The 15,452-nt window shown below is 34.2% G+C and overlaps 2 protein-coding genes across 2 annotated transcripts; one reads left to right on the top strand and one right to left on the bottom strand.

Moving 5' to 3' along the window:
• Positions 1 to 136: 136 nt before the first annotated feature.
• LOTGIDRAFT_200993 (hypothetical protein) lies at positions 137 to 4,371 on the top strand (the record flags this gene model as incomplete). The annotated part of the gene is made up of 6 exons (XM_009050848.1): positions 137 to 346; positions 850 to 1,089; positions 1,500 to 1,606; positions 2,593 to 2,730; positions 3,120 to 3,239; positions 4,153 to 4,371. 6 exons carry the CDS (start codon positions 137 to 139, stop codon positions 4,262 to 4,264), a joined length of 927 nt encoding a protein of 308 aa, XP_009049096.1. The 3' UTR covers positions 4,265 to 4,371.
• A 1,351-nt stretch (positions 4,372 to 5,722) lies between these two features.
• On the bottom strand, positions 5,723 to 14,776 carry LOTGIDRAFT_141180 (hypothetical protein; the record flags this gene model as incomplete). The annotated part of the gene is made up of 15 exons (XM_009050847.1): positions 5,723 to 5,915; positions 6,373 to 6,512; positions 6,874 to 6,960; positions 7,350 to 7,420; positions 7,806 to 7,918; positions 8,228 to 8,316; positions 8,646 to 8,775; positions 10,905 to 11,045; positions 11,372 to 11,445; positions 11,708 to 11,788; positions 12,956 to 13,023; positions 13,487 to 13,538; positions 13,772 to 13,840; positions 14,115 to 14,306; positions 14,627 to 14,776. The coding sequence occupies 15 exons, from the start codon at positions 14,774 to 14,776 to the stop codon at positions 5,723 to 5,725; spliced, it is 1,650 nt and encodes a 549-aa protein (XP_009049095.1).
• Between the last annotated feature and the right edge of the window lie 676 nt (positions 14,777 to 15,452).

The following is a 15,452-nucleotide window of genomic DNA, read 5'->3' as shown; positions in this document are numbered from 1 at the left end:
TAGTCCAATCATTTATGTTTTAACGTATTTTTATTAAGTCAATAAAAACTTCTCCCTTGAGGACCTTTGACCTCGATGACCTTTGACCAGAAATTATCAGTGCCTTTATTGCCTGTATTGCCTTGAAGCTGTCAACATGCACATTGTTATAGAAGGGTTTCTTGTCGCCCTCAAAGTGATATATTTTTATTTTGAGGCAGCATATCAGATTATATTTCCACCAAAACGGAAAGATATTAATGGAGAAATCGTGTTGATAACTGGGGCTGGACACGGCATTGGAAGGGAATTTGCTTTAGAATTTTCCCGACTTGGAGCTCGAGTTGTTCTTTGGGACATTAACAAGGTATGTATAAAAGAAACAGTATAATCCGAAACACAGTTGCTTTGTGGAGATCAGGATGGTTGTATGATAACAGTTAAACAGAGAAGCTGTTCTAGGATTAACATAGTTTTCACTATATTGAGGACATTAATGTTGATATTCTTAAATTGAAATTTATAATAACTGCTATCAAAATCAGAGAGTGCATTTCAATTTCAGTCTCCGAAGCAGTCCAGAACCATGTGATCATGTAAACAATGCAACCAATGAACATGTAAACCAAATCACTATGGTTGATAAAAAGCCTTTTTAAAATGGTAGTTTGGCTCAAATTATATTATATTGCGAGAAAAAAATCAAGTAGTAAAATTATGAAAAAATAAGTTGGTCTAATAGAAGTTAACAAAAATTGAATTATTGCCCTTGACTTAATAAAGATTTGTCAAGTTTGGCTTGAGAATGTCATATGAATTATAAATCTGAATCGATGTATCGACTAGAGTTTTCTTTTTTCAAATTTTAAGGACAACAATGATTCTGTGGCAGATGAAATTAGGGCATTGGGCAGAGAAGCTCATGCTTATACTTGTGATGTGACTAATTTTGATGATGTACATCGTGTTGGTCAACAAGTAAGAGAAGATGTTGGTGAAGTTGGTATACTAGTTAACAATGCTGGTATTTTGTATGGAGGTGCTCTACTAGATATGAAACCTAAACATATACAAAGAACCTTTGAAGTCAATACCTTAGCACAGTTCTGGGTATGTAGCCACTCATCTTCACTATGTCAAATTATTACGAACATTGTACTTATACCTTGACTGAAATAGTAAAAAATAGTAGTCTGTGTACACAAAGCTCAAGTGCTTACAGCCTTTCTGTCGAGGGCTCTGATTGGTCCTATCCGCTGGTGTACAATCCAATCAATTCACAGTATTCCATGATACACAAATATTTTGGTCATTGCAGTCTATGTATAATACTAAGTTTGTATAGCTTGACATTGTGAAGATGGTAATAACTATTAATTTTATTTTATGATCACCAATTTTGTACTCCAACTTTAAATTTACTAAGTACATACATTTTTAGAAATTCGTTGTTTTGTTTTTTTGAAGTTCAGATTTTTATTAAAGCTGATGCCAATGTCAAAATTTGGTGATAATTTCAGACTGTCAAAGAATTCCTGCCCTATATGATGGAGAGAAATAAAGGTCATATTGTGAATGTTGCTTCTATGTCGGCTAAATCTGGAACAGCTTATCTTGTAGACTATAGGTCAGTATTTTAGAGATTATGTCTTGAACACCAGTTCTTGAGATCATATCTTGAACATCAGTTCTTGAGATCGTGTCTTGAACATCAGTTCTTGAGATCATATCTTGAACATCAGTTCTTGAGATCATGTCTTGAACATCAGTTCTTGAGATCATATCTTGAACATCAGTTCTTGAGATTATATCTTGAACATCAGTTCTTGAGATCATGTCTTGAACATCAGTTCTTGAGATCATATCTTGAACATCAGTTCTTGAGATCATATCTTGAACATCAGTTCTTGAGATCATGTCTTGAACATCAGTTCTTGAGATCATGTCTTGAACATCAGTTCTTGAGATTATATCTAGAACATCAGTTCTTGAGATCATGTCTTGAACATCAGTTCTTGAGATTATATCTTGAACATCAGTTCTTGAGATCATATCTTGAACATCAGTTCTTGAGATCATGTCTTGAACATCAGTTCTTGAGATCATGTCTTGAACATCATTTCTTGAGATCATGTCTTGAACATCAGTTCTTGAGATCATGTCTTGAACATCAGTTCTTGAGATCATGTCTTGAACATCAGTTCTTGAGATCATGTCTTGAACATCAGTTCTTGAGATCATATCTTGAACATCAGTTCTTGAGATCATATCTTGAACATCAGTTCTTGAGATCATGTCTTGAACATCAGTTCTTGAGATCATATCTTGAACATCAGTTCTTGAGATCATGTCTTGAACATCAGTTCTTGAGATCATGTCTTGAACATCAGTTGTGAATCACCCTTATCAGTTCTTGAGGTCATGTCATAAACAGAAAAGTAGAACGTAAAACTCCATTCATTTCATTTCATTCCATTTGGACATCAGTTGTGGAGATTTTATCCTGAACGTCAGTTTTAAAAAACATCTAGTCATTCATTATCAGTTTTATGGATCACATCGAATTGCAGGAATTGACTTCATTTCTAATTTTCTCAACATACTATATTGTAGTTCATCTAAGTATGCTGTTTATGGGTATACAGAATCATTAAAAGAAGAGATTGATAGACTAGGTAAAAATGGTGTTATTACTAGTTGTGTATGTCCAATGTTTGTATCTAGTGGTTTAGTTCAACGACCAAAAGATAGGTAATGTAAATTTGAAATCTTATATTTTATCTCCATAGTGAGGGAAATGGGTTGTCCAAAACGTTCTATACTTAACTACTCTCTTAGATAATATTTTCACGAAATTATAAAAGCTACCTTGAAGGAAATTGTAGCCTTTGTATGCATTGAGGGCAAACTTATAGCTTGTGGATGTATGTGGTTCCTGTTGTCCAATTTTTTTTTTCTGGAATTTCAGGAATCACAGACATTGTAATGTAATTTATTGGTGCAAATATGACACAAAATACTGCTGCTTCAGTATAGGATGTATATAACTTATCTCAAACCTTCATATAAATGAACTGAAAACATGTGACTGTTCATACAAGTTTGACTGTACATTTACTTTATTTTCATATAAATTTAAGGTTTGCTACTAAGATATTGACACCTAAGGAAACCGCTGTATCAGCTGTAGATGGTATATTAAGAAATAGAGATATAGTCTATGTCCCTCAAAATATATGGTTTAAAATGATCATACAATCGTAAGTTGATTACATGTTTTATGTGTCAGGGCTGTAACAACATCAAGGCAAATGCCTCATGTTTAATTTGCCAAAAAAAGAAATAATATGAATTTTTTTTTTAAATAAGAAATATATATATATTGCTTATTTGATATCTAAGGTTTCTACCGAAAGTGCTACCATAATCGACATAAGTCATTTCAAAGACATCAGAATTTTTGCCTCTTTGAAAAAATGCTGTAGTATTTTTATGTTTATGTTAAAATGATTATATTGTCGTTGCCCCTGTCTGTCCATTCACAAGTGGCTTGTGAACACAATAGAGATTACAGTTTTTATCTGATTATAATGAAATTTGGTGTGATCATTTATATTCATAGGATCTTGGACATGTTTGATGATCTTTCGATGAATGGGTTTTGAGTTGTTGCCCTTGACTTTGGAAAAACGCATCAAAATTTGTTTGTGAACACAATAGAGACTAAACTTTCCATCCAATTTTTATAAAATTTATGTTTAGGTTAAAGTGATTATATTGTCGTTGCCCCTGTCTGTCCATCCACAATTGACTTGTGAACACAATAGAGACTACAGTTTTTTTCTGATATTAATGAAATTTGGTGTGATGATGTATTGAAATCTTGGACAAGTTGTGTGGAGAATTTTATTTTGGTATTGTAGGTCATCCATGTAAATCTTGAGACAACACTTGGAAGGGTTTGCATTTTGAAGACCATTAGATAATTGAAAAGTGAAAGAATAAAATACTTGTAAATTCTAAAAAAATGTTAGCTCATTGTACACTGCATGATGTGTTGAGACATAAAGTCTAAATTTCCAAATTCCTTGGTAAAAAGACAAAATTTCTTTTGAGGTAATATATTTGTATCTCATGTAGTTTTTATTAATATTTCTATTTATTATATTTTAGGTTGCTGACAACAAAAGCTAGAGATTTATTGAAGAAATTTGGTGATTTTGGAATAACACCTCAATATGATCCTAATACTACTGTTGGTGCCAGACTTACCAAAACAAAATAAAACCTTTTCAAATCATGATGATCATATTACATAATAATACTTTGTTTCAATTGTTAATTATATTTTTAAAATGAAAAAATCTGTTAATTAAAAAAATATTTCTCTGTAATGTTTTTCCTTCCATGTAGTTTTGCCTTTTTTGTGAAAAATAACTACCCCATGTTACGGATTGTTAAAATTGAGCTATGTCAGCTTATAAAAGAACTAATTGGTGACCAAATACATAATCGGAGGTATTGTAAAATGCCCATGCGCAACAAGAAGGTAGATTTATGAAAATGAAGTTTGGTTATGGATGGAATAGTTTCGTTGATTATAAGGTCATGATGTCATCATCATAATTTAGTAATACCCTCTACACCATTAGAGTCTGTTGTTAGTGATCCATTAGGAACTATAGATTCTTCATAATTCTCTTTCATCTGAAAATAAAATGAAGTTGTACACCCTACCGTTCCGCTCTTGGTTGTCCTAATGAAGACGGCCATGGAATGTGTTATTGCAGAAATTTTCCTGCTGCGCTTGCTTACTCCTAAATAAGATTTGAAACTTTAAAGGGCTTAATTTTGATGGCTTATATATCTCAAGTACTACCTCTAAATAACTTACAGATGAACTTCAACCCATGGAAACACCAATGGAACATTTTATTGATTAAATTTTTATTTACGTCCAATTTTTGGGATGGGAAGTATGTTTTTTTTCTGAAGATATAGAATACCAAGGTATTTTTTCTACCACAAATAACACGCTTTTAGACATTTTTTTTTATGAAATGACCATGACATTAGATTAAAATTTAGTATCTTTTTTTGTTTTCTGATATTTTAGTCTCCATTGCAATCTAAGTAATTTTCTAGAAAAAGCGCGTCCCAATGATGTTAGTTTTAACCAATGCGTATCATACCTCATATTTTTGTCGATCATTATTACATCTTGTCCAACAATTTTTCCAAATATTTAATAATAAATTTTCATTCACATCTTTAGATTTGGTATACCCTAAAAAGCATAATATTCAGAGTTTAATATTTTCTGGCTAAAAAGTAACTGTTACAAAATCAGATGTTCCAGACGAAACAACCCAAAATGGTGGTGGAACGGAGTTTTGCAGAGCCACCATTAGGGTATCGAAAGGGGTTTCTAATGAACCAAGTAGGGTTAGTACGATGTGCCACCAAACGCCCATAGTTCATGTAATTCCAGCAATTCCGTTTCTATCATTAAGTATCATTAAATCATAATCATGTGCTCAAAAACTCTTAAAGGCCATGGTTCTCCATTTCCTGGGGTCGATATGGCTCTTGAATATATGTAAATAGTCTTCAGAAGTATTAGAAATGTACAAAAATCGCCATATAACTTTGAAACACAGGTTATTCTGGACCCACTTGAAATTGAAGGTTCAAATTACGACGGCGAGCTGTGAACACTATTGCTGATAAGCTAAGCTAAACGTTATTTCTCGTTTCTGAAACCAATGCACGATTGGTGAAACGGATGGCGAATCTTACCTTTTAAAAATCCCTGCAAATATATAATAGACCAACCTGTTAAAAGACTGACTATAACACCAACTACTATTGTAACCAATATACCAATAGCTGTAAACCATAGATATGATATCCCATACAATTCTTCTATACCACTTCTACAAGATTATATGAAAATGTGAAATAATGAAAGTAATGTGTAAGATTGGAATCCAAACATTCCTTTTGAAAAGATCAGCTTAGGTCCAACAGGACCACATCTCCTATGTGGGGGTACAGAGGAAATTTTACCCTTTTAACATGCCATGGAAGTCATTTCTATATAAAGATATCTTTTAATCCCTTAAATCACCCCCCCCCCCCCCAAAAAAAAAATGACCAGAAAAAAGGAAGCCTGGAATTCGTAATTAAAATACCTTATATCAAGGTTCCAAGGTTTTATTTCGACCAATATGCTAGGATCGAGCCCTGGATCTTCAGTTAAGCGTGTAAGTGTCCTTCTCCGCCGCATTCCCAAAAGCTCACTAAGCTATACTGACTTACAGTCGAGCTGGATCAGCCGGTGATAAAGTTGACGCTATTGATGCTGATGATGATTCTGTAGTTAAAGATGACATCAAGATGGAAGAATTGGTAGTTATGTTACAGCTCTCTATTGATGTCGGTAGTTTAAAATCCAATGGTTCTGTCAGATAGGCGCCGACACTGAGCCACACACCTATTCCCAGACCAGATATTCCACCAGCTAGTGCTCCCTGAAATTAATACTTTGAATGGAATAAGGTGTAACGTTTGGAGATTCCTTTCCGTCAGTGTACAAAAGTTGATTAAACTGCATCAATTTTCTGTTGGTGATCCACTATCAATCCATGATTTGCAGAAATTATAAAGCACTACTTAGGTCACAATCAAATTCAATGGCCGTTGATGCCATTTTGGTAAACACTATATAGGCCAATGGCAGAGGTGGTAGCCGCCCTCCCCCTCCCACCACGAAGGGTTTTTTGGGCAAAAAACTCATAACTAGGTTAGAAATTCTGACGTAAAGCTGGCTCCGCCAATGATATAGGCATAATGACAATATTACGGTTTTAACAGCTCAAGGTTTTAACTTACAATCCAGTTAGTGCTGGTGAAACAACAACCAAGTACAAAGATTCCTACCAGAGGTGCCCCTATAGCTCCGTTTATAGTCAGAGATGCCTGTAAAGAACATAACAGTTGATAATGAGTCAATGGCTGGGCAGCAATCGTAATCTGTGCCAAATCAAAATCGGGAAGAGGAGAACGGAGAGGTGTTGGGATGGTATAGGGCTCGGATTTCTCCACAGAAGGTCTCTGAAGATACCCCTCCCTGGTAATTATATTCGCCCCCTTGCCTCGCCACTCAACATGCAAATGTTGCCGCCCCCTTCGCACATTAAGCTGGTTACGGGCCTGTGAAGAACAGGAGGAAATTTACGGAAGAAGCAGTAACGATCTATAAGAATGATGCATAAAAGTAGAAGTTTGAGAAGATGGTGGTAAGAAGTTACAGAGGAAGTTCTGGGAAGGTGTAACAGACAGTGGGTTCTCTTTCTTACTCAAAATACCTGTAATACTGTACCTCCCAATTCTTTTACTAGAAATGCCACACCAACACCAATACATCCATACAGACCAGCTTAAATCAAAAATGTTATTACATTTACATCATGTTAATTTTAGTGAGATGTAAGTAAACAGTCGCCTAAATATTTTTACTTGGCAGAGCTGTAGATGGAAACGTCAATTTTTACGGTGGTCAAATCCAGTGGTGTTTTTAAAGATGGGTTCCCTTCTTTTGATTTATGAAAATGAAAACGGTTATACTTATACGAATAGAAAGTAGATGATATGGATATGTAAATTTTAAGTTCTATCAGCTTGTAAAGCAACTATTTAGAAGATCAACCCCTTTTGATTCATATACTTATTATGTACCTTAAAGCATAACTTATTGCGATGTTTGACTGATTTGGTTTTCTCTGTTTCCCAGATTTTATTGTCATAAGTAACATTATACATACCTAATACTTTTGTAACCACTGCAGCCTTCTCGTCTGGTATATGAGAATATTTCAATTTCAGAAAATCTTCCCATGTGACCGCGGCTAGTGAATTTAACATAGATGACACAGAACTGTAAAACAACAAACCAAGTAAACAATATAGCTTTTTTGACTCTGTAAAAGGGATGTCGAAGTGACAAACCAAAAAGCAAAGTGGCATCATTTTGCGTACGTATCAAAGACACATAATATTACTGCTATTTGCACCATTCTGATTCTCGTTAGTTTGTGGTTACTATAGTTTTGATCTTAAACAGATTTTGACGTTACGATCTGTACAGATGTACGTTTTTATCTTCCGTGCTTACTGCTTGCTTTTAGTATTAGTCGTTATGGACGATTTAGAGTTCCTCGTGTCGACATATTAGAATAGAACGCACCTTAAAGCCCCACTAAATAAACTGGACACGAATAGTCCTGGTAAACCTTGAAGATGACCCAAAATATCCAATACAAAATATGGCAGGAGCTGAAAAACCAAACAAGCATTAGGCTGTAGTGAGTTATTTAACAGAAAGGGTGTGAGTAATTAAAGAAGCAAGCAAAAGCATGCCCAACAAGAGCAAGAGCAAGCGCAAGAACAAAAGCAAGAAAAGAGCAAAAGAAAGAGCATAAATAATAGCAAAAGCAAATAAGCTAGCAAAAACAAGCATGCAGCCTAAATGAGAATGATTAATAAGGAGGTAACTGAATGACGAAATAAACAATTTGAATTCAGCCTGTAAACTTATTAATAGTCAAAAAATCTTACATTTTGCTCCAATACAAAACTACTTTTAAATTCAGAATAATTCTTACCTGATTTGGATTAGATATGTCTTTAATGGTCAAAGGATCACATTGGGAATACTGAGCATATAGTGTTAACCCGGTTAAAGAACATAATGTAATAATAATGAACATACCCGGTATGTTCAATAACAACGCCCTGAAATACAACAATTATAATGTTACCAGTATAAAATCTGGCGTTGAATATGAGTAACGAGGGTTGGTTTGTGAAACAATATTGGTTGAATTGATCTAAATTCAATTTAAGGTCACTTTAATACCTACCCCTCTTTTCCAATCCAAAATCCCACAATTTTCATTTATCCGAAATCTCCTTTTTTTATTCACAATCCCCTTACCCTCTTTTAAATTTTTCCTTATGCGCTTAAAAGGGCTGTCGTTAGACCTTAACTGATGTGACCATATTAAAAATAAATTTAATGAAAAAAAAAACGAACGAAGTTTGACTTAATTTTAATTAAACTGCTCCCACTCCCTACCCAATCCCCTCTTTCCCATTACACAATTCTCCCCCCCACCATTTAAATCTAATATAACTATGTGTACTCTACATCCCCTCCCCACCCCCGTCGTATTTGTAAACATTCAAGAGTTAAAAATCAAAGTAAGGATTGAATAGTACTCAGGATAGTATAAAACCAACCACCAACTAAATTCTTTGTTTACGGTCTTAAGTAGCTGGTGATTTCTTTTCAGAGGAAGTTGTTAGTGAGCCACTGACTGGTTTGATATGCCCTCCATCCACAACTAGTTAGAGTGTTCTCTTATTTTAAGACGAATGTTACGGCAACCAAACCAACCATATTGTTTCTTGAAACTGAGTTGAAATCAGCGATTGAGATACAAAACCAATGTTCATTTCAAATTCATTCAGTTTTCAAGCAGATGTCCTTAGTTACAGTACGTGATGCTTACAGTGGAAGACTCTTTAGCCATTATAAGGTGTGTATTTCTTTCTCCTTTTTGTTGGTATTTTCACTGTTCCATCTTCCATTTTATTTTGTGTTCAAGATAATAATACTAACCCTTTGTTATTCTGCAGCCACGACACCGAAACCCTTAGTTTATTGTTCATCCATTAAAGGCTATCCCAATTAGCTTCTATATTGGCAAGATATTCCAAAGCGTGCTACTTAGTTTTTCTGTAATCAAGGTATCCCAAACCTTCTTTCATTTTGTAGACTAAGAAAGATATTTGCTCATTTGGTAGTTTATTCTGTAGACAAGATATCCCAGCCCCTTACTACATAGTTTTTTCTGTGGCCAAGAAAAATATCCCAACCCTTAGTTTTTTCTGTTATACTGTTCCGGCTTCGTAGGTTATTCCCTTAGGCCTTCATGATATTGTACTTATGGACTGTATTGTTATATTTTGTAGATTACCATAAATGGAAAACCAAGTCGCTTATTAATTCTGCAAGAGAGATGACTATGCCGGACCTGGATCGAGTATCATATATAAACATGATGATTTGATACCTTAATTTTAGTATATGATTCGGTCTATTTCATGTATTTATGAATATTGTCGAGTGTTTATGCTCTATTTTGTGTTTGTTATTAGGACATATGGAACAGGTTTTACTCCATTATTCGAGGTACCAAAATCATATAATTATGGAATCAAAAATTCCACACAAGTGGATCAAATCGATTGATCTGAGGTACCTTATGCTATGTAAACACATTACTGCATATCTATTATTGAAACAATCTTGGCAACTGACCTTCGCTAACGAGACCGGATAGAATTTTGAGCCAAATTATTAAACATTGAGTGGTCACGATGTATTTATGTATTGAGCAGAAATTGGAGTCTTGCTTGAATGACGTCACAGCCAACAATAGGTGTTAGACAGCATCTGAATGATTTATTTCCAATTTAGGAATTACCTGATTTATTTTTTCTACAGTCCCTAAACTTTCCCAAACACGGTCGTTAGCTTGTTAGGTGCCTTTTAGGTTTACGTTTGGGTTCTGGTTAGGTTAAGGTTCGTGTTAGGTTCCTTGCTAGGTTCATGTTAGGTTTAAGTTAGGGTTCATGTAAAAAATGTTTAATGTATTTTTCTGATTTGTATGTTATACTATCGTTTGTTATTGTGTTATTCTTATATCTAGAAAACTCCTAGATCTACACCTTAACAGCCCCCTCCCTCCTTTCAAATATATTGCATTGGCTTGAATCAATGGCAGAATCTGAACGGAGTGCCTTTTGCAGACTTTTCAATGCTGTTCCATACATATGATATATGTAGGCCTACTTACCATTTTGCATGTTTTAATGATTTGGTAGAAGAAAACCTTTGTACCATTTGTTGATCTACTGTATACGGCGGCAGCCATACAAAATATATACCAATTATTAATGTCCAAAATGTATGGCGTATATGTGGATCAGTATTAAAACTAAAATGAAAAATTAGATTTGAACACCTTAGTATAATTTGAAACATGGTAAAGTATTAAAACTTATCAGGTGAAGGAGCACATTTCTAACCATACCATATCATTTTTACAAATAAAAAAGTTATTTTCGGTTCTTCTACAATTCTAAATAATACATTTATACACACGCAGCAAATTTATGGTGCTCCAGAACAGTCAAGTATGTCCGATTCTGGTGGTTGGTTTGTGGATGGATTGCGATCTAAAGTTTCGACCAGCTATATGTCTGAATGTAAAGTAACTTTAAGATTTAAGAAATTTATTTATAGACAAGAATAATAACTTACTCGAAAAATGTTATTCTGCCACCTTCATTTGCAATCCTCCAGACTTCAGACATTCCGTCAAAATTAATACAACCCTAAAAATATTTTAATTCAATACATTTTACTGTTTTACTGATAAGGAGAGTTGGCTAGGGGCTGTTTTAAGGACTAGAGACCAGTCTCAATGTGATAACTTCCATCCCTCCAGCAATGTATTTTCATGTTATCACTAAATCATTAAAGTGATTGTAAATAGGTGTTTCTAGCCTTTTTAAGTGTCAACAGAGAAGGCGTATCTGGACGACTATTTCCATTAGCTCAGTTAAACTATGATTTGTGTAAAATATAAAATCTTACTTGTATAAAGACAGCTAACATCCCTGCAATCATGACTAAAGTTTGAAATACATCAGTCCATATAACAGCTTTCATACCACCCTGTAATATTGTATAACTTGTCTCTTATATTAGATTGGTTAATAACTTTCATACCACCTTGTAATATTGTATAACTTGTCTCTAATATTAGATTGGTTAATAACTTTCATACCATCATGACAATATTGTATAACTTATCTCTTATATTAGATTGGTTAATAACTTTCATACCATCATGTAATATTGTATAACTTATCTCTTATATTAGATTGGTTAATAACTTTCATACCACCCTATAATATTGTATAACCTATCTCTTATATTAGATTGGTTAATAACTTTCATACCACCATGTAATATTGTATAACTTATCTCTAATATTAGATTGGTTAATAACTTTCATACCACCCTATAATATTGTATAACTTATCTCTTATATTGGATTGGTTAATAACTTTCATACCACCCTATAATATTGTTTAACTTATCTCTTATATTAGAATGGTTAATAACTTTCATACCACCATGTAATATTGTATAACTTATCTCTTATATTAGATTGGTTAATAACTTTCATACCACCCTGTAATATTGTATAACTTATCTCTTATATTAAATTGGTTAATAACTTTCATACCATCATGTAATATTGTATAACTTGTCTCTTATATTAGATTGGTTAATAACTTTATTAGGTGAAATCATGAGAGAATTGCAGTCTTTGCCACCATGCATTGTTTTCGTATAAGAAATGAGGACTCTTGATTTAACTTGTTTGTGTCAACCCCTTCGGGTTGTTTTTCTGTGATACTGGTTATATTTTCTTGCGTCGTTTTTATTTGTTTCTATATTGTGTTCATGCCGCTTTTCTTATGTTTATATTTCATATTATAATCGTATTCAGGTATTATATAGCCGTCTTGGTTCTAGTGCACTTTAATATATTTCATTTCATTTCTTGATTTAACTATAAACTGGTGAAAGGGGTAAGGCCATGCAAGTGTGCAATCAGGAAAATTGCATTAATCATGAAAACCCCCTCCCCACCCCTACACGTCAAGGTGAGAAGTTTGGTCCAATAGGAAAGTATCAAGTTTAATTTCATTATGGAAGCCCCAACAAAAGACCACCAGCGTCGAAGAAGAGCAGAAACCAGTCGAGGAAAGTCTTTCTAATTGGTATCCCAATTTCTCAAAAATACGCCAAACCATACTATTTTGGACTTACCATGGTAGTGTAAAAGGTACAAACAGCACCAACAGATACTATTACAGCCCATACTGGTATATCAGTAACTGTAAATAGAATCATAGTGATTATGTGGGAGGATCAAGGACCAAATAAATAGACACAGAGCTGGAGCATAAACTGAACAGAAAACGGAACCGAAAACAAAATAAGAGAACGGAAAACAGAACAGAAAACAATACAATAGAACAAAAAACATAATAACAGAACAGAAAACAAAACGACAGGACGGAAAACAATACAACAGAAAAGAAAACAGAACAAAAAACAAAACAACAGCACGGAAAACAAAACAACAGAACAGAAAACAGAGCAGGACACACAGAACAGAACATGTGTATGCAATAGATAGGCAATACTATGCGCTTACCAGAGATCTAAGTAGTTTAACAAAATAATAGACATATGAATCGAATTGCTAAGATTTTTTGTAGATTGTATTCCATGGAAAATAGTTACTAGAAAACTGCTTTTGGAGAATTTGAAAAGGAAGTAAATGCTTTTACTAACCTGCACTTAAAGCTGTAGATGGTCCATACAAAACAATTCCCATACCTAAAGTCTAATAAAAACAGATTTCTGAATTTTGATTATTGTAATCGACTTTCGTCTTCTACTTCAGCTAAATTGGCCCAACTGAACCATGTGACGGTAACGCATAAGTAACTTTCATTATCAAATGCTAAGTCAGTTTCAAAGCGGCAGTTATTTTGCAAATTGACGTTCCGTTCTATTAGATGCAATAACGCACATAAAATTCTAATGTATAGAACATTGTATTAAAATAATACGTACCGCTCGTAATAGAAATATGAAGGCACCAAATAAACGAACAGCTTTTGATTTAAATCGAATTTCCAAATACTGAAAAATATCAGCCAATTTATTACATTCTGTGATAATGTGATGTTAGAATGTCGCTATGTTATGTGGTGCACTTGATGTGACGCTATGTTATTTGATGTTATGTTCCGGTGACCAAAACCCATTAGTAACTGTTAACTTGCTATTTAGTTGTTTGAAGACATTGGGTGATTGGAAACCTCCCTCGAAACAAAATCCCCAAAAAACTGCTTAAGTCGTTTGGTGATGTGATTAAAACATAATAAAATCCCAAAGAGAGCAGTTAACGACTCACCTCAAATACACTCACCACCTTCAACCGATAAAACATTGGACCAAACAGCAGAGCCCCGGTTAATGGAGCTAGGACGGCAGAGAATACAGAGATCCAGTACATAGTACCAAACTGGTAGATCTCTGCTGGTGTACCAAGTAATGTAGAGGCCGAGAAAAAACTTGCCAACACCGACACTGCCACTGGTAAAAACTGGAATAAAAATATTATATTAACAATATTACCTATGGAGTAAGTTGACAAATCCAGTCGCAGATTGGAATCAAGTGTTCCGAGGAAGGCGAGAAGGATTTGGCTTACTTGTGATTAGTATATCAATCGAAGACGAAAAAAAGATGACAATAAAACATGCTTCGAACTCACACATATATTATCTTAAAGCACAGTGCTGTTGCATAGTGTGACCAGAAATTAGATCAATCAAACTTCAATTTGTCCGTGAACCTAGCACAACCAATAATCATTTGAAAAGTCTATAATCGGCCAATGAGGATCAGTTTTAGACTATTTACCTGCATGCTTTTATCTGCCATTAAGAACTCACGGGTACTTTTCTGCTTCCCTCCAGCACAAGCATGGTAAACACCAATACCAGCTGATATTAGTAACATACCAGCAAATACTATATAGTCAACTACTGAAAACTGAGCTTTACTAGTCATTCTGTGGTTCTCTGAAATGACCAAACAAGTATTCGTTTAAATTCGGGAGTCAAAAGACGTTTTCCAACAAATGTATGAAGTGTGTGTTTCTTGCTCCATTTTTCGTCCGTAACCTGTTTATTATAAAATTTATTAAGTTATAACTTTACTATTGCAAATACCTTTCAGATCAAATGAAAAGCGATAAAATAGTATGTACCCTATAATGCCATGGTTGGAAAAGCCCTTTAGAATCTACTTCAAGGGATTGTAAAGAACTTTGCTAAATTTTGCATGTGTATCGAGGTCATTGATGGAATCAATTTGCACCTTTCCAATTTTCAATCGGACGTCTGTGGTTCCTGCAAGTCCACTAATAAAAAGTGTTTGATGACGTTAATAATCTCAAAATTTGCTTCATCACATTATGGTCCTTCGCGATTATTCACGTCATCAAAATCTGGGTTTTAATGAAATTGCAGGAACCGCTGACGTCTGATTGAAAATTAAAATGGTGCAAATTGATGCCATCAGTGTCCCAGGTAGCCTGCAAATAATTTTAGAATACCTCTTTACAATCCCTTGAATTCTCACTACTTGACAAAGGCAAAGATTGTCACTCTACATCTTCCCAATCTCTTTCACATACTTTCCGCATAATATTATTATTGTACGTGTACCACCAAATTGTCGGCCC

This window comes from Lottia gigantea (genome assembly GCF_000327385.1).
Source record: "Lottia gigantea unplaced genomic scaffold LOTGIsca_157, whole genome shotgun sequence".
NCBI lineage: Eukaryota > Metazoa > Mollusca > Gastropoda > Lottiidae > Lottia > Lottia gigantea.
This window is presented reverse-complemented; position numbering and strand designations above follow the sequence as displayed.